General features: G+C 44.4%; 1 protein-coding gene across 3 annotated transcripts in view; it reads left to right on the forward strand.

The window, feature by feature from the left end:
- Positions 1-1093: 1093 nt before the first annotated feature.
- IFT172 (intraflagellar transport 172) overlaps positions 1094-26504 on the forward strand; it is a 32888-nt gene continuing 7477 nt past the window's right edge. For all 3 annotated transcript variants that reach the window (XM_081068874.1, XM_081068875.1, XM_081068873.1), the window contains exons 1-34: positions 1094-1220; positions 4300-4443; positions 4668-4780; positions 5189-5228; positions 5540-5605; positions 5810-5889; positions 6118-6205; positions 7074-7288; positions 8036-8159; positions 8570-8665; positions 9567-9728; positions 10058-10111; positions 10357-10460; positions 10635-10720; positions 13505-13617; positions 14435-14602; positions 17178-17314; positions 17555-17662; positions 19087-19171; positions 19474-19566; positions 20062-20139; positions 20378-20626; positions 20796-20874; positions 21085-21205; positions 21377-21521; positions 22666-22755; positions 23335-23432; positions 23605-23740; positions 23827-23943; positions 24261-24403; positions 25168-25261; positions 25694-25758; positions 25970-26150; positions 26374-26483. In XM_081068874.1, coding sequence (XP_080925000.1) covers positions 1182-1220; positions 4300-4443; positions 4668-4780; positions 5189-5228; positions 5540-5605; positions 5810-5889; positions 6118-6205; positions 7074-7288; positions 8036-8159; positions 8570-8665; positions 9567-9728; positions 10058-10111; positions 10357-10460; positions 10635-10720; positions 13505-13617; positions 14435-14602; positions 17178-17314; positions 17555-17662; positions 19087-19171; positions 19474-19566; positions 20062-20139; positions 20378-20626; positions 20796-20874; positions 21085-21205; positions 21377-21521; positions 22666-22755; positions 23335-23432; positions 23605-23740; positions 23827-23943; positions 24261-24403; positions 25168-25261; positions 25694-25758; positions 25970-26150; positions 26374-26483 — 3821 coding nt within the window. In that variant the 5' untranslated portion in view covers positions 1094-1181. The remainder of the gene's footprint in view (positions 1221-4299; positions 4444-4667; positions 4781-5188; positions 5229-5539; positions 5606-5809; positions 5890-6117; positions 6206-7073; positions 7289-8035; positions 8160-8569; positions 8666-9566; positions 9729-10057; positions 10112-10356; positions 10461-10634; positions 10721-13504; positions 13618-14434; positions 14603-17177; positions 17315-17554; positions 17663-19086; positions 19172-19473; positions 19567-20061; positions 20140-20377; positions 20627-20795; positions 20875-21084; positions 21206-21376; positions 21522-22665; positions 22756-23334; positions 23433-23604; positions 23741-23826; positions 23944-24260; positions 24404-25167; positions 25262-25693; positions 25759-25969; positions 26151-26373; positions 26484-26504) is intronic.

Genomic DNA, 26504 nt, shown 5'->3' on the forward strand with positions numbered 1-26504 from the left:
AAGGTTGCTGGTTCAATTCCCACCATGGGATGGTGGGCTGTGCCCCCTGCAACCAAAGATTGAAAACGGCAACTGAATGTAGAGCTGAGCTGCACCCTCCACAACTAGACTGAAGGACAATGACTTGGAACTGATGGGCCCTGGAGAAACACACTGTTCCCCAATATTCCCCAATAAAATTAAATAAAAAAAAAGAAGTCAATTATCTTTTCTATTTAACCAACCTCCAACCCCAAGTATCACAAGACTTAACCTTAACCTATCAGGCGAGGAAGCTCTGGTTTGCCCCTCCCCAACTATGAAAGCATCCTGATCTAAGCAGCAGTCTTTAATCCACCATTACCCAATTTGGAAGTAGGTTAATTTACCTCTTCCTGGCCACTGGTTCCAAAACACTCATCTCATCAACATCATCATTTCTTGGGATGGGAGTGTCACAGGGTGTGGCAGCATAGCTTTGAGATAGGGAGCTAGGAGTTGAGAAGGAACATAAAGGGTGTTTAAATGCGCCAGCTCTGGATTGAATCCCAGTTACAGTCCTTAACTGACTGTTAGTTTGGGATAATGACCCCTCTAATCCCGAGTCTCCTGTTACGTAAAATGGGACTAATAATGCCATCCTTTCAAAAGGTGGCTTTGAGGTTAAATGAGATAATGCATGTGCAACACTTACACCTGGCAGACACATACTGAGGATTCACTGTTAGCTATCGTTATTATTAGCCTTGTGATCCCCTGCAAGTCATATAACCTATTTGGGTTCAATTCTGTCCAAGTAAAACGCCTAGAATAGCAATTTCCCTGCTTTCCTTTAGGGTTGTGAGGATTAAAAGAACGCATTCTCCCACGCTATCGTACATCAAAGAGCAAGAAAGACTGCGATTACGTAGTCCTGGGGTTTGCAGAAGGCTTGGGCGCGTGGCTTCAGCTTGAGTTTGCATGCAGCGACGGGATTGGCCAAAGAGAGACGTCATCAAGTCCTGTCTGGGTCCCGCCCTAAATATCACTGCGCCTGCGCACTTCCTGGTTGCTTCGCCGAGAACCTACGTGATGACCTTGCGACGCGCGTTGCGCTCTGGTCGTGTTTGCGTCAGCGGCGTAGCTGCGGCTGCGTGGTGGGTTGTCCAGGTAACCACGGGAGTTGTCGGTGGCTGGTGGCATCTGAAAGACAGGTGTTCGTCATGCAGCTGAAGCACCTGAGGACCCTGCTGAGCCCTCAGGTGAGGAGTTGCGTGCCTTTTCCCGCCCCTGCCCGCTTTAACTCTCCAAGAAAAGTGAGGGACTGAAGATTAATGTTGAGCGCCTACTGTGTGCAGAAGACTGAAAACTATAGCAATGATTCGGACTGTGCTCGGTCGATAGTGTTCAGTAGGCGACGGGGACCGCTATTGCGTTTCCTTTAAATCAGTTGTGTGCCAGGCCCCGTGCGGGGGCTCGGAGGGGTGCAGTGCAGAACTAGCTCAGTTATTGCCCCTGCTTTCAAGGGGCTCATTTTAGAGCTGGAGACGCACACGTAAACAACGAACATAAATCTACACCGAATTAAATAAGCGCTTTAGGCACAAGTCCCCAAGAGGCAATGATGCAGAAGACCGCACTGTTCGTTCTGATGGTGAAGATCTCAGATTTAGAAGAATTTGGACACTGGGGGAGGAACCTGAAACATGGTGAAGAAAAGCTGGGTTTTGGAGTTAAGAGAACAGAATTCAAGTCCAAGTTCCACCACTACTTTAAATAAATGACTTGAAATTGCTGACTTTAGCCCTTATCCCACAATCTCTCTCAGCACTCACCCAACTTCTTCATTTGGAAAAGGGGAGTAATAATAATAGTAACCTTAGGGGGATTGGGGAAGAGTTAAAGGAAGAAATATAAACAAAAGAACATTGTAAACTGAAAAGCAGTGTAAAAACTGATAGACAAGAGAGAAGGACATTCAAAATTCAAGGGACAAAATAATACAAAGCTAATAAGAATAATCTGTCATAACTGTCCAATCTGTACCAGGGCAGCATAAGAAAAGAAGTTAGAATTGCGATTTATGGAGTCAGGCATACGTGGATTTAAATCTTGGGTCTGCTACTTACAAATTGCATGTAAACTTGAGCAAATTACTTAACCTTTCCATGCCTCAGTTTCCCCCTCTGTAAAAGATGTATAATAAATAACATCTATCTCAGATGGTAAAACGAGGTGATGCACATGGAGCTCTTATCAAAGTGCCTGGTCTATGGTACCAAGTGCTTGTTAAAGGTTAACTATTATTGTTCCCTCTCTCATTTAGTCCTCACGGCAGTTCTATGAGGTATATATTGCAGAGAAAAGAGAACTGATTGATTATGGTAATCAGGAAGGCTTCACAGAGGATGTGGCATTAGGAGAATAGAAGGAAATTAGAAAAAAAGAAAGATGCGCTCATTGCTCAGGAAACTGCCCTCTGAATCTAATTTAAAAATTCCTTTACTTTAATGGAGTAGTAATTGAAAATGAAATTCTCCTCCTTCAGTCTTTCAAAAGAAGATGATATTATGATTCAGGAAAGGGCTGAATGCCCAGGAATGGACAAAATGATGAAGGAAGATGATTGGCAACGGTTGTTGAGGAGCCTTCAGCCCTTCTAACCTGATTTAATCAAGAACCGGAGGGTGACAATGGTGGTGCTGTGCCTATTTTCTGACTTTAGTTTGAGAAGATAAGTGGGTTAAGAGTGAAAAGTAATGTTTTAAGCCAACGTTCTAGAGTCCAAGTAATTAATCAAACAATTGAAGCAGAAACTAATTTTTTTGTTTTATATTTTCATAAATCTTTTTTATTTTTCAGTTATGGTAGACATTCAATATTATTTCATATTAATTTCAGGTGTACAGCATAGTGGTGAGATATATTCAGAGGGTGCCAAAAATATATATACACATTTTTAAGAAAGGAAAACTGTATTAAAATTATAATACTCAATATATACCGATAACAAGAGATGAATACAAATCACGTTTGACTTCTGCAATTACAAGAGGTGCTCAAAGTGGTTACCATCAGCGTCCAGACACTTCTGATTATAACGAACTACCACTTGAGCAACGTTCACCAAAGTGTCCACTTGTATACATTTTTTTGGCACCCCTGGTCTGTAATTGATGAAGTGATTCCCCTGGATTAGTCTAGTACCCACCTGGCACCATACATAGTTATTGCAATATTATTGACTATATTCCCTATGCTGTACTTTACATCTCCAAACTAAATGTTTTATTCCAAGGAGGGAAATCCTTAGTGTAGAACCACAAAGGACCGGGGACAGGTGGTAGAAGGGACAGACATGGCAAGAATAATTCACTGGGAGATGATTGCTTATAACTTGGACTTTTGTGAAGTGGATAGTTAAGGGAAAAAAGAAAAACAACAAGGTGACTGTTCATCCTAAATTTCAACTCTGATTATTTTATTCCCTGTTCCAGAGCTTTCACTGTCCCTCCCTTTCCTACCAAATAAATCCAAACTGCTTAGCCTAGCTTTGAAGATCCTTCTTGAGCTGGCCTCAGTGTTTTTCCTACCTTACCTCCTCGATTCTTCTGTTTACAACATAGTTTCAGCTAAATTAAATTACTGTTTCTTGACCATACTTGCCATTGCTCATGCCATTCCTTCTACCTCAGATAATTTCCCTCACTCAGCTGTATTCATTCTTCAAAGCTTAATGTTGTTCATATAAACATAAAATTATCTCAGGCTTCTCCAAACTTTAGGTTGGTACAAAAGTAATTGCGGTTTAAAAGGTTAAAACCTGCAAAAACTGCCATTACTTTTGCACAAACCTAGTATTGCAATGTTTTGCACATACCTCTCTTAAGGACTTTTCCTGGTTTTGCACCTTCCTGTTACACCCTGGGACAGGGTCCGTGTTTTGCTCTTTGTCTCCCTCTCAGCCCTTGGCCACCTGCCTTTCTCAGTAAGGTACTCAAAAAATATTAATTGAATGAATGGCTAAAGACCAAAACTTACATTAATTGAATTTACTTCAGTAGCAGACGTAGGATATGAGGGAACAAGGTCATTGCATCGGTACGATTGACTAAGAATGTCACCTCTTAGTGCATTTGCATTGTGGGTTTCTAGAAGTGCCTTGTTCTCACCGTCTAGGATTTTATGGCCCTAGAGACCAAGGTGGATCCTGGGCGTCTCTTTGTTTTACGGACTTTTTAAGGAAAGTTGACCAGTCACACTAGAAGCAATGGAACTAGAAATGCTTTTGGCATTCTAGACCAGCAGCTTGGTTTATTTTTGTCCCCTTCACCTCTGCAGGATGGAGCTGCAAAGGTGACCTGCATGGCGTGGTCCCAGAACAATGCCAAATTTGCTGTGTGCACAGTGGACCGAGTGGTGTTGTTGTATGATGAGCATGGAGAGCGGAGAGATAAATTCTCCACCAAACCAGCTGACATGAAGGTGAAGAGGGTACTCGTGTGGGCCTTAACTTGGGGCATTCCAGACCTGGGAAACTTCCTAATTCACTTCCTAGCCATACACACAGGAAATGGCCTGCCGCTGCTTTTTCAGTGTAACTCCCTGAAGCCCACAGTGCACTTTTTCTTCTCTTTTCTCTTTCACATATACTCTTTCATTTTCTTTCATGCTTCTCTCTCTCTCTCTTTTATTTTTTTAACTCTTAGTATGGCAGGAAGAGCTACATGGTGAAGGGCATGGCGTTTTCTCCTGATTCCACTAAAATTGCCATAGGACAGACTGACAATATCATCTATGTCTACAAGATTGGAGAAGACTGGTGAGGATAGAGGCTGGGAAATGGATGACCCAGAACGAAAGGGGAAGGCAGGAAGAAGTGCCTCACTGGGGCGGGGGAATAGAGAGGATGAGGAGCCAAACGGGGGCATGGCAGGCAGAAGCCGTCAGAGTCTGCAGTGGTTGCCTCCCTAGCTTTGTCCCATGTTCCGCAGTCCCATCCCTGGAGGAATCAATTTAAGGTCCACAGGAGGTCCTGTGAGATCCTAGAGAGCCGCGGGTGGTGTCGCGTCTTTGTTACTGGTCCAAAGCTTTCAGGGCCTATGGAGCGGTAGGAAACACCCGTGAGCCAGGAGAGTATCTGCTCTTTCTTCCCTTCCCCCGGCATGATGTGTGTTGATGTATTTACGGAAGTGGTTTTTAATACGCTGTCTCTCCTTTTATTTGGCAGGGGTGACAAGAAAGTCATCTGTAACAAGTTCATCCAGACGGTACAGTCAGACTAGTCCCTGGGAAATTAGGCTGAACGAACGTGTATTAAGATACCTGCTTATAACTTTAACCAGGAGTCACCTTTTTTAACATTTGTCTGACTTTTCCTGCTGCAAGGATGGTGCCACCTGGCTGCTCACCCTCATCCGCTTCCCTCCACAGAGCCTTGCTGTCTCCTCCTCTCCTTCCCTGTAGGCAGCTGGGGTGGTGGCGTGTGGCAGGGTGTCCGGGTTGTTCCGGTGCAGGTTGTTCTAAGTGTGTGCTGACCTACATGGACAGGGTTATCCTTTCCATTATTTCTTTCTTACAGAGTGCTATTACTTGTCTGCAGTGGCCAGCAGAGTACCTCATTGTCTTTGGACTGGCCGAAGGGAAGGTAAAGGAGGGAAGAGAGACACAGGAGAGGTGGTGGGTAGAGATGATGGTTCTGGGGAGAGGAATACGGTTCGTTTTCTCCCTTAAGGGACAATGCATAGGGACCCGGTTTTTGTTTTTTTTGTTTGTTTGTTTTTCTTTCCTTAGGATCTGGGTGAAATTGAAAGTAGCCTAACCAGACTTGTGTCCATTCTCCCATTTTCAGGTTCGTTTAGCAAACACTAAAACTAATAAGTCATCTACCATCTATGGGACAGATTCTTACGTGGTGTCACTGACAACGAAGTGAGTAAAGAAGAGTGGGAAATCCTGAGACATTGATGAAACATGATAGGAAAAAGTCATGGGGAGGGACATATGGACTGGGAGACCATAGTATGACAGGTGGGAAGGACTGGTAGCAGGAACCACCAGTAGGGTTGTCTTTGACTGAGAAAGGGGACTCTCTGTGAGACAGAATACTCTAATCTCTTCCTGTGTTTCTCTCCTTTCCAATTTTTCCGCCTTTTTCAGTTGCTCTGGGAAAGGAATTCTCTCTGGTCATGCAGATGGCACCATCGTTAGGTATTTCTTTGACGATGAAGGGTCTGGAGAGTCACAGGTATGAATAAAGGATGCTCTGGCATAGGGAATACAGAAATCCCAAGAGCCCTCCTAGAGCAGGCTGAACATTAAGGAATTTAGATTGAGGTGCTGGGGGCGTTGACTAGAGGAGTGATACCTCCAAGAGAGGGACGGTGGGATTCAGGCACAGAAAGGATCTGTGTTTAGGAGGCCAGAGCTTAATATTTATGGGAAAGTATGAGTCAGGTGGAAGGGACCTTGAGACAAAGGGAAATAAAGACTCTGAGGATAATGAAAAATGAGAATTATTCTCATTTTTGTACAAAAGATAATGTATATAAATTCATAGAAGAAAGTTGTTTACTCGAGAGGGAAAAGATGGGAGATAAAAGGAATGTTCATGTTTTACTCTATATAATTCTCTATGGTTTGAATCATTTACATTAAGCATTATGTGTGTAATAATTAAATGTATCTCTCCTTAAAAACAAATGTAAGGAGCCATAGCTCCCTGTGGGCCCACACAGTGTTAGTTAATGGGTCAGACATCTCCCTTTGGAGGCCCTCATTGGCTGCATTTAAAGATCTCCGACACACAAGTATTGTGTAGTTTCCTCTTGAGCACAAGCAAGATCAGAAAGTGCGTACACAAGTTGGACAATTAAGTTTGTGAACTTTCCACCATGTAAGCATATATGTCGTATGCATGTGTGTGCACCTATCCCACAGAAAGACAGTTTGTGAAGTCTTCAGGATTAGGATATGTTGGGGTGGAAAAATATTGGGAGAAAGACTTCTGCAGAGTAGGATGGTCAAAGTGAGTGTGTCGGGTGCTAGGAATAAGAAATTTCCAGGGTGGAGCCCGCAGAGTCAGAGAGATTAAAACCCTCATACTTCTGTCTTAGGGGAAGTTGGTTAACCACCCATGCCCACCCTATGCCTTGGCTTGGGCAACCCACAGCATCGTGGCTGCAGGCTGTGATCGGAGGATTGTGGCCTATGGAAAGGAAGGTCATGTGCTCCAGACTTTTGATTATAGCCGTGACCCTCAGGAGCGGGAGTTCACCACAGCTGCAGCGAGTCCTGGGGGCCAGGCTGTAGTGCTGGGAAGTTATGACAGGTGGGTCCCCCTTCCAGTGGCATCTTCTGCCTGCTGTTCCTGTGTGTACTCTTTTGCCTTAGCCCAGTTATTCTCAGCCAGAGTGGGAGACTGAATCGGAATCAAGTGGATGTTGAGATTCTCTGGTTTTAATTCCTGCACTTTCCTCTCCCTGCTCCTACCACCCATTGGCATGCTGGCCGTTCCCAAGTACGCATGCTCTTGTGTCTGTGCGTCTCACTGGGATTCCACAGCAGGATTGATCCCACTTTCTTTGTGTTCCTAATGCCCCTTTTCAGACCACTGGGTTAGTGTTTGTCACACTGTACTATACTTTGGTGTTTATATCTATCTGGCTAAATTGAAGAGCCCTTGAGAAAGGGGCCTATTATTTACCTTTTTGTCTCCAGTGCCTAGGTCAGCATCTAGTACGTAATATACACTCATTTGGTGAATGAATGAATGAATGAGGGAACAGTAGACAAACAGCTAGGGTCTGGGTCCCATCACTTCCTTGGAGTGCTTTTAACTCCAACTTTGTCAGGTCTGTCTTTCTATCCCCTTCAATCTCATTTGTGTCTCTTCTTGTTCCTTTCTTTCTTGTCTTAATCCTACCTTTTCCCTACTACCTAGACTCTGTAAGTTGTCATGTCTCTTTTATTTCCTTCCTTCTCTGATTTAACAAGACTAATTTTCTTCAGTTACCACCCCACTTTTGCTTTTTCTCTCATCCATCACCGCTTCTAAAAGCCACATCCTTTATTTCAGACTTCGGGTGCTCAACTGGAGCCCTCGAAGAAGTGTCTGGGAAGAGGCGAAGCCCAAGGAGATTGCCAACTTATACACCGTCACTGCCCTGGCCTGGAAGCGGGATGGCTCCCGACTCTGTGCTGTATGTCACTCGTTAACCCCTTTTGGCATTGGTGACTTTCTCCAGACTAGGAAACATCCTGCCTCATCCCAAAGCACGCTCTCCTGACACTAGAGACTCTCCTCCTCCCTTTTCACCCCATCCTAAAAACCTGACATTACAGACAGGAAATAGAAATTCATACTTTCTTGGAGGCCGAAAGGGACAGAGTTGTATTGGCTGATTTCTCCCTTGAATCTCATCACTGTGTGATGCCCTTAAGTCCTGTGATTGCCACCTCTTTTCCTGTTGGCACTTCCAAATACTACCAGCCCTTTTATTGCTACCTTGTCTGTAGAGTCTAGAAGCTAAGTTTTGGGAGTGCCTCTAGATACCTTCTCGTGCCTGTGTACCATGTGTGTTCCCCTCTGTGCTGTCACTTTCCCTTCTAGGGCACACTCTGTGGTGGAGTGGAACAGTTTGACTGCTGCCTCCGAAGGAGCATTTACAAGAACAAGTTTGAGTTGACATACGTGGGACCCAGCCAGGTGAGCAGCTAAAAGCCTGCTGACCAAGATCTTGCCGTGGCTCATTCATCCTTGGAATATTTCCCTGCCTTCTGGCCACAACCACAATGTCAAATTTAACCTCTGGCATAGCTGTTGTGGGGAACAGAATGTGTCAGGGCAACTCTCTGGCAACTTTCCTGCTGTAGTTCTTCCAGCTTATTATAAGAAGAGGTTTAAACACCAGACTTAAGAGGTGTTTATTGCCACTTACATCTTCCTGATTTAAAACTTCACTGCCTGCATGATGTCAACTAAGGAAGGTGATAAGTAAGATTACAAGGGTGAATTCTGTTGTTTTAGAGCCTCTGAACTCATTGTGTATGATGTTGTAAACTTATTTCTTAGCTACAGAGCCCACTTTTCTCTTTTGTCTATCTCTAAATTCCTTTCCTTCCATATATTATTCATTGATTCCTGCATTCTTTCCTTTTCTCCGGAAACATTTATCCATTCTCTGTGTGTCAGCACTGTTGGGCATTGAGAATTCAAAGATAATACATTGTCCCTTAATTAAGAAGATCGTTCCAGCAAAGGAGACAACCATATCAAAAAATAACATAGTACACTGTGGTAAAAGTTGCCATAAAGCTTTGTACAAATAGCTATGGGAACATAGGGAGAGTGATAGGTTTTACTCAGTGGAACTTGCAGAATCGTATGTATTATAAGCATCAAAAAAGATAACATAGGAAAGCAGTTCATAAATAACAAAGCACTATTAAGTGTGAGGTGTCCTTATTACCAGTAGTATCCTAGGCCAGGTGAAGAAACAAGGTATTAGCTTTGTTTAGCACTGTGGAGGTGGATGAAGGGCACAGCACGTTCATGCCTCTTCTGAGTTGCGGGAAGCCCAGGTAGCTCAGACGTGTTCCCTACCAAGGTGATTGTAAAGAACCTGTCATCAGGGACCCGAGTGGTACTCAAGTCACACTATGGCTATGAGGTGGAAGAAGTGAAAATCCTGGGAAAAGAACGTTATCTGGTGGCCCACACGTCAGACACGCTGCTGCTGGGGGACCTGAACACGAATCGCCTTAGTGAGGTAGGAACCATTTTTGACTTGCTACTTTGGGAGAGCCAGGGTTCCTAGGGGGGAGTTCTCCACGGGAGTTCTGACATTCTGGTGTTGGGGACCTGCATTCAGGGAATGTGACCCAGGAGGTTTAGAATTCTGGAATCACTACTGTTGGACTTTTTTTACCCCATCTCTCAGAAACATAAGGACTAGGGCAAAATCTGACATAGCACCTCTTTTGTGCAATGTCAAAAGCCTCCCCAAAATCGATCTCTCTGCCTCCCCACCTGTCGTTCTTTCAGCATTATCTTGGATAGTTATCCACATTGTTTGTTATGTCTTCTCCCCCTTTACAGGTAGCTTGGCAGGGATCTGGTGGCAATGAGAAGTATTTCTTTGAAAATGAAAATGTGAGTAGAGCTTGGTCCACCATCACCATCTCTTTAAGCCTCCTTCCAGCTCCCTTGTCAGAGGATGGCCAGTGTCAAGGGGTTGAGGAGACATCAGATAAAGGAGGGGTGGGGGTGCAATAGGCAGAGGAACAGAGTAGACAGAAAAGTGGGAGTCACTCTGAAGTGACAGTGTGCCTCCCTCTACTGTTTTCCTCTTTGTTCGTGCAAGCTTTCTGCCATATAACAATTCCATTCATGCCCAGGTATGCATGATCTTCAATGCTGGAGAGCTAACCCTGGTGGAATATGGGAGCAATGATACTCTGGGTTCTGTACGTACTGAATTCATGAACCCTCACCTCATCAGGTAACCCCACAAGGTTCTCTCAATTTTGAAATGCAAAAGAATTCCTTTTTGACTTCTACCTCCTGTGTCCTCGGGTTAATCTGAACACTTTATCCCATGTGGTACTTCAGAGCCCTTGATAAACATCCTAACTGCCTAAACCCATTTTGCCTTATCTCACCCTTCATGTTTCAGTGTCCGTATTAATGAGAGGCGTCAACGAGGAATGGAAGAGAATAAGAAATTGGCTTATCTTGTTGATATTAAGACTATCGCTGTAGGTGAGACTCTCTCGTAATTGAAATAACAAAGTAGATGTTTATAGTACACTTCCATATCACAGGATTGTGTGCAGTGGAGGACCCAGGAATCTGAGAGGCACCAGGTAAATGAGTGACCCCACTCTGCAGCGGGTATGTGAAATGTTCACATATGGGCGTGTGTATATCTAGATGTCTGGATATAGATACATTGGTATGTGTACAGCCGCCCATATAATTATTTATGTTCTCTAGGTATATATCTTAGGGCCCAAAATTTGTGAGTTGTAGAGAAGAACAATTAGCAAATTTATGAAATTTCCTGTTTAGACTTCACAGGATCATAGACTCTTGAAGGGGCCTTATTTTCTATATATTTTGTCATTAGTAACTAGTGATGACAAACTTAATTTTCATTTCACAGATGTTTGCGTTTATAAATCTTATTTTATCTATTAATTGTTAATTTTTTTGTCACGAAATGTTTCAAGCATAGAAAAGAAGTATAGAGAATAGCATAGTATTCTCTAAGAAGTATAGAGAATAACATACCTATATAATGTAACTGTAAAGAAGAGAGTTCTGGAGTCAAACCTCCCCACTTCTGTACTTAGTACCTGTGTGATCTTTGGTAAGTTACTTAACTTCTGTATCTCAGTTTCCTCATCCACAAAATGGGAACAAAACTCATACGAAACGTACTTAGACTAGTGCCCAGTGCATAATAAGAGCTTAATAAAAGTTGGCTGTTTTTAGTAGTAATATTATTACTTGTATACCCATACCCAGTTCTGTCAAATCCTAGCATTTCATTGTATTTATCTTGGATTTTTTTGATGGACAATCAAGTTGTTGGTTTTTCACTGTTGCAGTGTTTCAGTTCACTAAGGTTTTTACCTAGAGAGGAATTGCTGAATCATAGAAGAGATACATCTTCAATTTCACTAAATATTTCCCAATTGCTCTCCAAAGGGGTTGTACCCCTTTACACTCCTACCAGCAGTTAGAGTTCCAGTTGTTCCACTTCCTTTCCATAATACTTGGCTGATTTATGTGAAATAATATCTCATTGTATTAGTTTTGTTGTTGTTCATTTGTTTACTGGCTGTTTAGACTCCTTTTCCTGGGGATTGCCAGTTCATATCCCTTGCATATTTTTAAAATCAGGTTGTGTTTTTTTACCCTTTTTGAAAGGGTTCTGTGTGTGCGTGTTTATAGCCTTTGATCATTATTTGCATTGCAGATATTTTATATCCGCCTGTGACTTGTCTTTTCTCTCCTTTTCAGCATCTTTTCGTGTTGAAATATTTTAAATCTTAAATGTCCATTTTATTACTTTTTAAGAAATAGTTTGTGACTTTTGAGGTCTTCTCTAATAAATCCTTCCCTCCTCCCTTGTATATTTTAACTTTTTTTGTTGTGTTTTTCCTTTTATTTCTTCTTTCTTTTCTAACATTTAAAATTTTGCTTTTCACTGAAATTTATTTTTGTGCATAATGTAGGTAGGGACCTAATTTTGTTTTTTTCCATATGTTTAATCTTTTATTGAAAATCCATTCTTCACCCACTAATTTGTAATGTCTTCTGTCATAAGTCAAGTTTCCTTACACAAATATCTTAAGATATTTTTACATTTCGTGAATTTTATGTTTCATATCAGATTGCTGAGCTCAGAGTTGTATCTATAATGGAAATAATATTATTATTATTTAGTCCAATGGACTAAGTTCCAGTGGCAATAATGAGCTATGAGACTTTGGACGAGTCACCTCTCTCTGTAGGTCTCATCAGTGTATGTAAAATGATAAGAGTTCTTCTGGGTCACTGATCCCTTTGAATATCTAATGAAAATTATAGATCCTTTCCCAGAAAAATACATATAACACATAATTTTGTATATAATTTCAGTGTTCACAGAAATAGAGTCCCCACAGCTCTACTTGTAATTGGGGCATTAAAACATGGCTTTATTGTTTTGCTTTTTAATTAAAGGAAAATTTATTTTTAAGTTGGTCTTCCCAGTTGTAGCCATTAGTTGGCCTTTGGTTTTTAGAAAAGCTTCAGCGTATATACCATAGGCAGGTACGTTGCTTGTTAATAATGTATATTAATAAGAGTTGTGAATGGGCTTTGTTCATGAAACTCCCTGAAAGTATCTTAGCGAGTCCTGGGTGGTCTGTTCTAAGTGTGATCATTTCTTACATTGTCTGTAACATTCAGACCAAACACAATACCCACCCTCTGCACTGACCAGCCTAACCTTAGACAGAGGTTCCTGTGATTTTGTTTGTGTGCCTTCACCACTGTTTACTCCTCGGTGCTCTTACATCAGAGGCACTCAAATGTGCGGGTAACTCCTTGGAGCAATTATGATCCTCCATGTCATTTCATTCATCAGCTCTTACTGGTGGGCTATAATTGGGGTATATCCTGAATGTGCTCAGTACTGCCTTCCAGAGGATTTTGTGAGTAATAAAAGCCAATTGCTCTGGAGTTCTGATCTACTAGGAGACAACTCCAAGAGTCCCAGAGAGGAATCACATTTTTTTGATGGGTCTGGACCTTTTGAGTTAACTACAGCATTAAACAAAATGTGTACAATTTTGGAAGAAACCCAACATCTTAAGCATCTTAGCAAAGTTATGTTGTATTGGTCATTTGCGTTCCTCAGGACGTAGTCTAGATTAACACAACATTCTTAAAGCCCAACATACGATTGTAAGGCCAGACTTCTGCAGACCGCCTCATGCCCTGTATATGATGATGTGGAACATCTCTTCTTAACCCTGTCTCCTTTATCTCTAGTCGATCTGATTGGTGGCTATAACATTGGCACCATCAACCATGAGAGCCGTGTGGATTGGCTGGAACTTAATGAAACTGGGCACAAGCTTCTCTTCAGGGACCGAAAACTTCGCGTAAGGAGGGTTGCTGAGGCCTTAGCCATTGACTGGTCCATAGAGGATGTGGTACTAGTCAATACCAGGGATTGTGGGAGGCAGGATGGGACATAATTTCCTGGTGCTATGCCATTAGCATAACAAAAGGCACAGAATCGACATTCTTTGACTCTGATAGCATCCCCATTTTACCCTTAAGGACATTGTATTTTGATGGCACCAAGGTCAGTAGGGAAATTTGCGAGTTGGTTTGTCTGTTGCTTTTCACAAGTCTGTGCCCTCATGAAGCTTCCTCAGCCCTGCATTCCTCTTCCGCATGCCTAGCTGACCTTTACCCACACTTACTGCTCCAGTGCTCTTCAGCTACGCTTGTCTCACAGCATTGCAGCTGGCTGGAGGACAGTCTCCTACTGCCCCTATGGATTCTGGTCTCAAGGTGGTATCACCAAAAGGTTCAACCTCAGGGGCAAAGAGACTATCTGGTGATTTTTCATTTTATTTTCATTGTGATGTGAAAGCCACGTCACAAATTTCCAGACCATTTAATTTGTCTGGTGGCCTAACTTTTGTAATCCAGGCTGGTAACTGTGGCCCAGAGCTTTACTAAGAATGAAAGTCTGACCTTCAGCTAACTTAAATTCCTAGGGTGAAGGCCAGAGTCAGAATATACAAACTCAGCATAAACTTCCAGGGTTGCAGGTCAATAAACTTTGAAATTCATCATGTACCTGACCGGTGGGTTAGCTCAATACATTTCACCATGAGGGAAATGGTCAAGATCGGAAGACACCCCAGAACCCCTTCTCATCGTGCTATCTTCCTCTTCCTTCTTTAGTTGCATCTATATGATATTGAAAGCTGCTCTAAGACAATGATCCTCAACTTCTGCTCCTACGTGCAGTGGGTCCCAGGAAGTGATGTGCTAGTAGCTCAGAACCGAAACAGCTTGTGTGTGTGGTACAACATTGAGGCACCTGAGAGGGTCACCATGTCCTCTATCAGGGTACGTCGACACCAGGCTACCTCAGACATAGGGTCAGGCTGATTAATTAGAGTACTGAGGCAGCTCCAAAGGTGACTTGGTTTTCTCTGCCCACCACCCATAATCTCTGTGATCGAGTTGGTAAGTAAAGCTTAGACTCCTTCCCCGCAGTGGACCAGGCCCTGGGACCATTCTTGTTCAGACTCCTGACATTCTATTAGACCCTTGGAGAATGGGTCTCTATTATAGTGGCCCTGGAAATTCACCAGGTCATAATGAGGAGTTTCCTTAAGCTGGAAGATTCAGCTAGGAAGGGCAGAGCTATGTCACTTCCTTGTGTGCTGATTCAGTTATAAGCCATTCAGAGTTCAGTTCCTCTGTTTTTCAGACTGTAGATGAGACCCTGTCCCACTGTATCACACACACTCAAAGGAATCTTCCAAAATCTGGGAGGAACCTATGAAAGCAGAGAAGGCAGGCTCCTGTGCCAGGCTAGGATGCCTGGTGGGGGTGGATAGGGCACATGATACTTCTTGTTCTTTTTCTATATCTCTTTTTTTCCTCCTTTCTTGTCTCATTTTAGACTGAGTAAGGTTGGCAATTTTGGTTTGTTTTGTCCTTTTTCTAAACACCATTTTTCACTACTTTGCTTTGGAGTTATGCATCCTATTTCTAGAGTATCACCCTTGAAAGTTTACCTCGTACTTAAATTGACAAAGTCTAGAGTTAGTCAGTATCATGCCCTCCCCTACAGACAATGCAAGGACCTCACATGGCTTCAACTTTGATTACTTCTTCTTTGTCATTGTCGTCCAGTATTTTAGGTCTCTTTTGTTATCCCCAAAGTTAGACATTATTATTTTGTACAGACAGACTGTTTAGATTACCCAGTTTCTCTGTTTACCTTTTCTTTTTGCGTTGCCCATCTTTCCTCTTGAAATTATTTTTCTTCTTGAAAGAAAGTCTTTTGATGATAAACGCTCAGTTCTGATTATCTGAAAATGTTTTTATTTAGCCTTTTTCTTGAAAGATTCTTGGACTCAGTACCCAATTCTAGATTGACAGTTAATTTTTCTTAGCCTTTTGCAAATATTGTCCCATTGATTGACTTCCTTTGTTGTTCTGAGAAGTTTATTAACAACCCTTCCCGTATAGGTGATCTGTCTTTTCTCTCTGGTTGCTTTAAAAAAAAATTTTTTTTAGGTGTTTTGAAGTTTCACTACAGTGTGTCTGAATATAAATTTCCTTTTATTTATCCTGCTTGGTGTATATTGTGTTTCCTGTATTTCTGACCATATGTATTTTCATCAATCTTGGAAATTTCTCATCCATTATCTCTTCAAACATTGCTGTTTCTCTTGCATTCTTTATTCTCTCCATCGGAACTCTAATTAGGCACATGTTAGATTTCTTGTCCTGTCTTTTATGCCTTTTTAACCTCTCTTTCACATTTCCTTTCTCCTTCTCGCTCCATGCTACATTCTGGATAATTTCTTTAGGTACATTTTTCAGTTCATTAATCAGCTTTCATCATTGTCTAATCTGCTATTTAAACCGTCCACTGAGGTTTTTATTTTAAAAATTTAATTTTTCATAAGGTCCCGTATTTTTTTTCCAATCTGCCTGACCATTTGTGATAGTTTCTTGTTTCTGCTTAACTTTTCATTTCATCTTTTAGATCTTCAAACATTTCACACATAATTATTTTATATTCCCTAACAACTGTTATTTTAATATGTGAAATCCTTGGAGGTCCAAAATTGTTATTAGTTGTTATTGTTTACTCCTTTATAATGGTTTATTAACTTGTATTTTGTTTCATTATTATTATTATTATTATTATTATTAGCTCATGCCACATTGCTCTTTTGGAATCCTGAAGACCTAAAATGGACATTTTCCTCCAGAGATGATTTGTGTTTACTTCTGCAGGAATTAGGCATATTAATGACCTGTACCACTTTTATTCCCTTTTATTCTGAAGAGAGATCCCAGGTTTAATGAGGAATTCTCAGATTTGGCCTCATCATCCTGCTGGAGGACCCAAGGTTTATTCTCCTGACGCTGGGTTTGCCTTCAGAGAAACTGTATCCTTCCTACTTGCTCACCTTCCATATTTTTCTGCTCAGGTTTTTGCTTATTGACCTCTTTTCTTCTCTTTTCCTTTCCTTCCTTCCTTTTTTTCTTTCAGGAGAAGGTAGGGGAGAGGCTAGGAAGTTTTCCTAGTGATTTCTTTAGTTGAACTCAGCAATGCATTGAGAAGTATGCCAGCTTCAACTTGTATTTTAAGGGGCGGATCCTTACGAATACTGGCTATGGTACTGCTGGAAGCAGAAGTGGATGCCACACTTTATCACCTTACCTCCAGGCATTAGTGCCCTCACAGCTAGGAGTGTACTTTAACCCAAGGATAATCTCATAGATAAGGAATTTTCATCTTCTTGAGAGAAACTAAATAAATGTTAGGAAAACAAAGGCCACCGTAATTCCCCCAGTGTGTGAGCACTAGGGTTGGGTGAGGGTGGGTCTGTTCTGCAGTTCAGTCCGTGGAAACACTAACCGGGAATTCGGGTGGGGGGGAATTAAATTTTTCCAGGGTGATGTTGTCGGTCTGGAGCGGGGCGGGGGCAAGACTGAGGTGATGGTGACAGAAGGTGTGACTACAGTGGCCTACACACTGGATGAGGGCCTCATTGAGTTTGGAACCGCCATTGATGACGGCAACTACACCCGGTGAGGGGCTGCGCTGCTAACCAGCAAGGTGGTGGCAAAGTCTGGTTCTGAGAGAGGAAGACCTGGGATGGGTTGTAAAACAGGCCCTATCTAAACAGGACCTGGTGATCCAGGGAGGAGATGAGACAAAAAGGACAAATAATGGCCTGGCCTTCCCCTCCCCTGCCCCATCGCCAATATTCCTTGGTGTCTTCCTGACCCTGGACTCGTTCTTTGTGCTTTGGTTCCTTCCTTCTTCAGGGCAACAGACTTCTTGGAGACTCTGGAAATGACCCCAGAAACAGAGGCAATGTGGAAAACCTTGAGTAAACTGGCACTAGAGGCAAGGCAGCTACACATTGCTGAGAGGTGAGGGGGGCCTGTAGAGCTGAGGGGCGCAGCCGCTAGGAGGACTGACCACGTGGGTGTTTTACATGTGGGCAGCTCCTACCCAGTATGAAGGTACTGCTTCCCTTCCCATGCCAACAAATGTACTAGAACCCTCCCATAGTACAATTATTCCAAACATCCTCCATCCTGGATTGTAAGAGTATGTCTTCTACTACCATTTTTTTCCTCCCCTTCTGGTAACTAGGTACCCCTTCAAAGTTTTTCATACCCATCCCACACAATCCACGCATTGATGTGCGTATTCCAAGTAAGATATAGGAGTGTGGTTAGTAGGACAAACCTAGGACTCCAGACTCTCTGAGTTCAAAGCTTGGCTCCATTTATCAAGCTATGTAACCTTAGAGAGATTATATAACATCTCCCAGCCTTGGTTTCTCAATTTTCTCTGTAAAATGGGGATAATAATAGAATTCAAAGGGTGGTAAAGAAAATGGTAGTGGTCGTGAAGAACAAGTGAGAGAATCTGTGCAAAGAGCACTTTGCACAGATTTTAAGTGTGCAACTAATGTCAACCGCTGCTGTTGGGTTAAGAGTCACCTTCGATCCCTTTTCCCCATTCTTCCCACAGCTAGACGGTCAGCAAGTCCTAGGGACTCCATTCCAGGGTCTTCAAAACATATACTTGAATCTCTTACCTGCCCAGCTGCACCGTCTCCACCTTAGAACTGGCCACCACCATCTCCTACCTGCAACATTGCAAAAGCCACTTAAGTAGTCTCACTGAGACTCTTCTTATACCCCTAAGATCATATACCCCATAGCAACTGATAATTTTTTAAAACATAAATTAGATTATATCATTTACTTTTTCAGCACCTACCAATAGCTTTCTGTTGTAGTAGAAAAATCACTGTTTGTCATGTCCTAAGGCCTTACAATATCTGGCTTCTGCTTCCTTTGCATACCATGTACCGACTTGCCCATCAGTCTCCAGCTGCACTGGTGTCCTCTTGGCTCTTTGAGCATGTCAAGTCAACTCCTGCCATAGGCCTTTACATGAGCTGTTCCCTCTGCCTGGAATAATTTGTCCCCATCTTACCATTACTTCCTCTTTCATGTATTCAGGTCTCAGCTCAAATGTCAGCTACTCAGACAGGCGTTCTCTTACCAACATAAATAGTCCCCTCAGTTACTGTCTGATATCACTCATTTTATTTTCTTTTTCATTCTCTCAAATTATCTTGTTTACTTGTTTACTGAGTATTTGTTTCCACTAGAAAGTGAGTTCCCTGATGTTCCCCAATGCCCTCATCTGTCTTATCCCCTTTGTGTCTCCAGTTCTGGCGAGAACAGTGCCTGGCACATAATAGTATCTACCTGCTGAACCAATGAATTAATGATGCTCCTATAATAATATGACTGTTGTTGCTTCCATACTGCAGGTGCTTTTCTGCTTTGGGCCATGTAGCCAAAGCTCGATTCCTGCACGAAACCAATGAGATTGCAGATCAAGTGTCTCAGGAATATGCAAGTATTATCCTCCTGATTCATTCGGTCTCTTCAGCTGAGATTTCTCTTAGTCCTCAGCTCCATGATTCCTAGCTTTCCAGCCATGGCTAATGTCCTCTACCCTGCCCACCCCACCTGCACCTTCAAGTTGGACCATTTTGGAGGTGCTTGCCAAATCTCAAGCCCCTAAGTCCCTTGAAGGTTTTCAGCTTCCCAAATCTTTTAGCGTCCATGTCTCTCTGGCCTTCCTGTCTCAGCCTGCAGACAGAATGGCTCCTGTAGCACTGACAACATAACCAGAACCTCCCTTTTCCCTGCAGGGTGGAGAAGGAACAGACTTTTATCAGGTCCGAGCACGTCTAGCCATGCTGGAGAAGAACTACAAGCTGGCTGAAATGATCTTCTTAGAACAGGTAACGGGAGAAGAGGGATTAGATGGAAGAGGGGATCAGAGCAAAACAAGAGACAAACTCAGGAGGAAAGAGCACTGGGCAGCTGGGCTTCCAAAAGTTTGGAGAGAACTTTTAGAAATGTTGATACCAGTAGTTTCATTCCCCAATTTCCTCCTCTGCATTAGTCCTTACAATTTCTCTTTTGTTCATAAAAAGTCTATACTCCAGAGCCTGTCTTTGTAATTCTTGTGCATGGAGATAGATTCCGGTTTTGTGGGGCCCAAAGCTTATACAATCTGAGGAGCTCTCTTTAAGAAAAACTGCCCTGGAAGGGGCCCGTGCAGATAAGGTGCCCTGAAGCTTAAGTTTCTTTTAGTTGCACAATAAATCCACCTCTACTTGTGTATAAGTAAAGGCCACATGGGCTGGCATCTTAGGCAGGCTGAGGAGAGCTTGCTCATTTCTGATCCTCATAGTGTCCTGGTGTCCCTCTTTCCTCTGCCCGGGTTCCCCTAGAACGCTGTTGAGGAGGCCATGGACATGTACCAGGAGCTACACCGTTGGGACGAGTGTATCGCCGTGGCTGAGGCCAAGGTACCGGTTCTGTCTTCTCCACAGTGGTTCAAACCTTGGTTTCACCAGTATCAGAAAGCGCCTCTTGTCAAGGAGGCTGTAGGAACTGGAACAGGGTTGGGGCTGGGAGCTAATATGGTGAGGAGTTAGGACATGTGTTCAGGAGGATTTCCTTTGTTATAGTGGGATTGGAGAAGCATGGCATGTACCGTGGCAGGAGGGAGGGATGTGAGTCCTAGTTCTTCTGTTGTATGTCCAGGGGCATCCCGCCCTGGAGAAGCTGCGCCGAGGTTACTACCAGTGGCTGATGGACACACAGCAAGAGGAGCGAGCAGGTGAACTGCAGGAGAGCCAAGGGGATGGGCTAGCAGCCATCAGCCTCTACCTCAAAGCCGGGCTCCCTGCGAGAGCTGCTCGGCTGGTGCTGACCCGAGAGGAACTGCTAGCCAACACCGAGCTGGTGGAACACATCACCGCAGCCCTTATCAAGGGGGGACTGTATGAAAGGGTATGGCTGGCTTCCTATTCCTATCCTGTAACTCCAGGGCTCAGTGCCCCATCCTCTATCTTGGAGTGTATAGCGCTCCCTGACGGGTGGCTGATTCTCTTCCTTTTGGGGCTGATACTTGATTCTTTGTGTAGTGGGGATATCATTGTGACATCGTATGTGTTACCAGGCAGGTGATCTCTTTGAGAAGATCCGAAACCCACAGCGGGCCCTGGAGTGCTACTGTAAAGGCAGCGCCTTCATGAAAGGTACGGCCCTGCCATCCCTGGCCACCGCCGCCATAGGCTCTGCCCAAACACCTGTCTCCGTGCATCCGTTCAGGTTGACTGGCTTCAGTTCTCCCTTGCTCCCGTGCATATATCTTTCTCACCTATTTGCCCCTCCTCATTTCCCTGTCTTACTTTTCCTGAGTCCCATCTCTGGCAGTCTGAGCTGAGTTCCCTCTCCATCTCTGGCAGCGGTGGAGCTGGCTCGATTGGCATTCCCAGTGGAAGTGGTGAGACTAGAGGAGGCGTGGGGGGACCACTTGGTACAGCAGAAGCAGCTTGATGCAGCCATTAATCACTATATTGAAGCCAGGTATGGACGTCGCGGGGTTCAAAGGCAATTGGTGCTGGGGCAAGTAAGGGCACCAAGGACTAAAAAAAATGAGATCTCAAAATACAAAGTAGAGTATGCTTGAGGTGTCTGTTTACCTCCATCCATCTTCCTCTTTCCTCTGACATATTATGTTTTTCCCAACTATGCCAGGTGCTCCATTAAGGCTATTGAGGCTGCCCTGGGTGCCCGCCAGTGGAAGAAGGCAATTTATATATTAGATCTGCAGGACCGGAGCACTGCGTCCAAATATTATCCTCGCGTGGCCCAACACTATGCGTCTCTGCAGGAGTATGAGGTGAGGAAGAGCCCCTTTCTGCAGCTTGAGGCACTGCAGTACAGATAACAAGGAGAGAGCCCAGAGCAGGAAGTGGGGCCATCGCACCAAATCCTTCTTTCTGGGGCCCAACAGCATCACCACCCTGGATGGGAAAAAAGCCATTTACTGACCCTATTTTATTCTAACATGACACAGACCCCTCTCCCAAATATGTGAAGTGAGTCTGTAGCTCTCCTTTGTCAGCATGAGTGATTCTTCATGTATAATTCCAACTTAGTTAAAGTACAGAATTGTCTTGCCTTGCAGAAAGGCCAGGCCTTTTTTAAAAAAATTTTTTTTTCAATTATAGTTGACATTCAGTATTATTTTATATTAGTTTCAGGTGTATAGTACAGTGGTTAGACATTTATACAATTTATTCATCTGGCAACCATCAGTTTGTTTTCTGTATGTATGAGTCTGTTTCTGTTTTGTTCATTTATCTTGCTTTTTAGATTCCACATGTAAGTGAGATCATATGGTATTTGTCTTTCTTAGTCTGACTTATTTCACTTAGCATAATACCCTCTAGGTCCATCCATGTTATGGCAAATGGTAAGATTTCTTCTTCTTCTTCTTTTTTTTTCCGTATGGACAGCTAACATTCCATTGTATAGATGTACCACATCTTATTTATCCAATAGTCTATTGTGGCCACTTAGGTTTTTTCCATATCTTGGCTATTGTGAATAACACTGCAGTGAACATAGAGGTGCATATATCTTTTCGAATTCGTGTTGTGGATTTCTTCAGATGAATACCCAGAAGTGGGATTGCTGGGTCATATGGTAATGATATTTTTAATTTTTTGAGGAACCTCCATGCTGTTTTCCACAGTGGCTGCACCAATTTGAAGTCCCACCAACAGTGCACGAGGGTTGTCTTTTCTCTACATCCTAAGGCGAGGCCTTTTTAGACTCCCGTCATAATGTACTCATACTGTTTTCAGCTGGTCTTTTTTCAAAACAGTAGAAGGTCTGAGACACCCACAGTCATCTTTTCTCCTCTAGGATTGTACGACAATGGTATCCCACGCTCTACTCCCAGCTGAGTTTGTTCTTTCCTCCTACAGGCTGCTTTAACTCTTGCTCTGACCTTTTGTATCTGCCTCTCTCAACCACAGATTGCTGAGGAGCTCTACATTAAGGGGGACCGGACAAAAGATGCGATAGACATGTACACCCAGGCCGGCCACTGGGAGCAGGCCCACAAGGTAGAGAAGGGGGTGAAGTTCATGATAAGAGAATTCCACCTTTGTGGTTGTGGTGCCACTTTTCTTAGTCTCTGATCTCCCACCTCCATGGGTTCCCAGAAAGCTAAGAAAGTACCAAAATATAGTCTGGGTAACTTGGATCCTTAGCCACAGGGAGAGGTAAGGATGAAGAGAGGACCATGTTCCCACACCTGTAATTCTGAAGAGCAGATGGTTTTGGGAGCTGGGGAATCTGGAATCCACTCCTGACACCCTGGTGACATGGGGAATTGTGTTCTTGCTCCTGCTCTCAGAATCTGGTGGGTAAGGTAGGAGAATGGGAATGGAAACATATGCCCCCAACACAGGGCATCTCTGACTCTCCTGCCTTAGCAGAATATAGTTCTTAATTTACTCCTTATGGACTTAGAATTCCCTGAGCTAACTAGGAGAGTGGCAGTAACCAAAGTCCTGTGGTTGAAAGTTCAGAGTTCCTGAGAAAACAGGTTCCCTTAAGCCCCACTTCCCTGACTGCTCTGCATAGCCCTCTGCTTCCCTTGGGAATTGGCACCTGAGGCGACGTTTGCTCTGTGTGCACAGCTGGCGATGAAGTGCATGCGACCAGAGGATGTGTCGGTGCTGTACATCACCCAGGCTCAGGAGATGGAGAAGCAGGGCAAGTACCGAGAGGCGGAAAGGTGAGCCGAGGCCCCACACGAGGCGTGGAGGGGGATGAGGCTTCACGGCTAGAGAGAGGGCTGAGGTCTGAGGGTGTGTGCCCTCTGCCCAGAAGGTAGAAGAGACCCACAGGACCTCTTAGGAATGATGGGTCCTAGGAGGCCCCAGCTGTATCTCCCGTCTCTTCCCTAGGCTGTATGTGACAGTGGAAGAGCCTGATCTTGCCATCACCATGTTCAAAAAGCACAAGCTGTATGATGATATGATCCGCCTGGTCGGGAAGCACCACCCAGATCTCCTCAGTGACACACACCTACACCTGGGCAAGGTGAGCCCTTTTGTCCCTGCCCATCGCTTCCTCAAGCAGCCTCCGTGTGTCTTCCCGCCTCTCCATCCTGCCCCACCTGTCCCCAGGAGCTGGAGGCTGAAGGCCGACTACAGGAGGCTGAGTATCACTACCTCGAGGCCCAGGAATGGAAGGCAACAGTGAACATGTACCGGTCCAGCGAGCTTTGGGAAGAGGCCTACCGCGTAAGGAATCCAGGCCACACTGGGGGACAGCCATCCTTCTTTGCCACTCTCAAGTGACCGTTTAATTCTAAACCAGTTGTGGGTTTCTTTGAAAAACGTCTACACCTATACAGAATTTCTCATGCCATTTTAAGGGTTTGTGACAACCTGCAGTCCATCCATGGACCCTAAACAGGTTGAGAGACCCTGCAGTTTAGCCCTCTTCCTGTTCCAGCCCAGGCCCCTGATCTTGACAAAGCTGAGGGCAGGTCAGAGATGAGGAGGGAGCAACTACGTACCCCTGCACGGGAGGACTGCTGAGTGGCTTTGCTTTGCAGGTGGCCAAGGCTCACGGAGGAGCTAATGCCCACAAACATGTGGCCTATCTGTGGGCAAAGAGCTTGAGAGGAGAGGCTGCAGTCAGGCTGCTGAATAAGCTGGGACTCCTGGAAGCTGCTATCGACCACGCTGCTGACAACTGGTGAGGCCCTAAGCCTTCTCTCCATGGACCCCGGACCCTGGTTCAGACCAAGCCTCTACCTAGAGAAAGGAAATTGATGTGTATCTCAAAAGCAGTTCTAAAAGCTGAGGCAGAGTGAAGAAATGTGGTAAGGAGACATCCCCGGAAGGACTTGACAGAGAGGCAAGAATGAATTAGGATCGCTGCCCCTATTCCCTGGGGGCTCAGAACAGTGGTTAATCTTTGGGTGTTCCAACTAAGGAGAAGGGTGGAGAGAGAACAGCTTTTAAAGGTCAGATGCACCGAGCCCATAACTTACTTCTGAGTAATGGAAGCGTGATTCCTTTAAATGCAAAATTAGCTTTTTTAAGCACATGTTCGGAATGCGGGAGTGATCCTGCATCAGGTCCGTGCTGAGCGCAGGCTTCCTCTTTGGGGGAAGCTTTTCTGCTACTGGAGCTGTGGTTCAGAACAGCTGAAGGGAGCACCAGGACCACACAGTGCTGTGAGGCTCGCTCCTCTTTTCTCCTCCCTCCTGCCCATCCCCCTTCCTCGTCACAGGGGAAGCACAGGCTTTTCCACGTGTCTCCTGACATACGTGATGGCAATGCGCTGCCTGCCTGTCTTCCTTTGCGTTTCTCTGTGCGTCTCTATAGATGGTCTTTCTTAATCGGTCCCATTTCTTCCCCTTGATTCTTCCCCTTTTCTCTCGCCCTCTGTTTTTCTTTTCCTCTGATAGAAGGAAGTATAGAGTAGGCAAACTTTATCTGCACCTTCCTTTTCAGCTCCTTTGAATTTGCTTTTGAACTCTCTCGGCTGGCCCTCAAGCACAAAACCCCTGAGATTCATCTCAGATACGCTATGTACCTGGAGGATGAGGTATGGATGTGGTACTTCTCCATTGCTTTTGATCCTGCCCACAGAACCCTCCTCCATCCCCTAGCCCACTGCTGCCAGGCATTCACACATCCTGTCTCATAGCTGCCTGTGATGCCAATCTCCTTCTCAACATACAATGATATGTATGAACACCTCAGTGTTCGAACGTAATCCGTTCCGGAAGACTGTTCAAGTTCTGAAACGTTCGAAAACCAAGGCACAGTTTCCCCATAGAAAGTAATGCAAAATGGATTAATCCATTCCAGACCTTGAAAAATCAACCCCTAAAACTGCAAATTTAGCATGAATTTTACTATCTAATGATACCATAGATCCATGAAATTTACAGCGTTCATAAACCGAAGTGTTCATCAACGGAGACGTTCGAAAACCGAGGTACTACTGTATATGGCTGCCTTTCTCTCCCTATAGGGCAAATTTGAAGAGGCTGAAGCTGAATTCATCAGGGCTGGTAAACCCAAGGAAGCAGTTCTCATGTGAGTTACTGCATAAATTCCTTAATCCTGTCCTCCCAGGCCTGGCCAGCCCCGTGACCTTTCATTGTCATCTTCACCTTCATCTCAACCTAGTACCAATGAATCTTACACGCCCCCCCCCCCATCACCACCAGTGACATGGCTGTTTGCCTCCCACTGTTAAGGCCTCAGTCCTGTACTTAGCCTTTCCTGTGTCCCCATCTGGGAGCAGGTTTGTCCATAACCAGGACTGGGAGGCCGCTCAGCGTGTGGCCGAGGCCCATGACCCTGACAGCGTCACGGAGGTGCTGGTGGGGCAGGCCCGGGGGGCCTTGGAGGAGAAGGACTTTCAGAAAGCGGAAGGACTGCTGCTTCGGGCCCAGCGACCAGGCCTGGCCCTCAATTATTACAAGGTGGGGAAACCAGATTCAGGGCCATAAGGGGAGGGTAAGAGCCCAGAGCAACTACACTGACCTCTGGTACTGAGAAAGATCAGAAGGTTAGCATTGGGGAGAAGAAGGGGCGAAAGAGGAAGGAGACAAGAGGTCCAAACACGCAGGAAGCAGTGGGCCATGGTGTGTAGCGGTAGGAAGCTGTCATGCCTGCCTCTGCCCTGATATCTGGAACTCCGAATAGGAGGCTGGATTATGGAGCGATGCCCTGCGGATTTGCAAGGACTACGTACCCGGCCAGCTGGAGGCTCTGCAGGAAGAGTATGAGCGAGAAGCTACCAAGAAGGGGGCCAGGTATGAAGCCAGGGGGCCAGG

This window comes from Rhinolophus hipposideros (assembly GCF_964194185.1).
Source record: "Rhinolophus hipposideros genome assembly, chromosome: 12".
In the NCBI taxonomy this organism is placed as follows: domain Eukaryota; kingdom Metazoa; phylum Chordata; class Mammalia; order Chiroptera; family Rhinolophidae; genus Rhinolophus; species Rhinolophus hipposideros.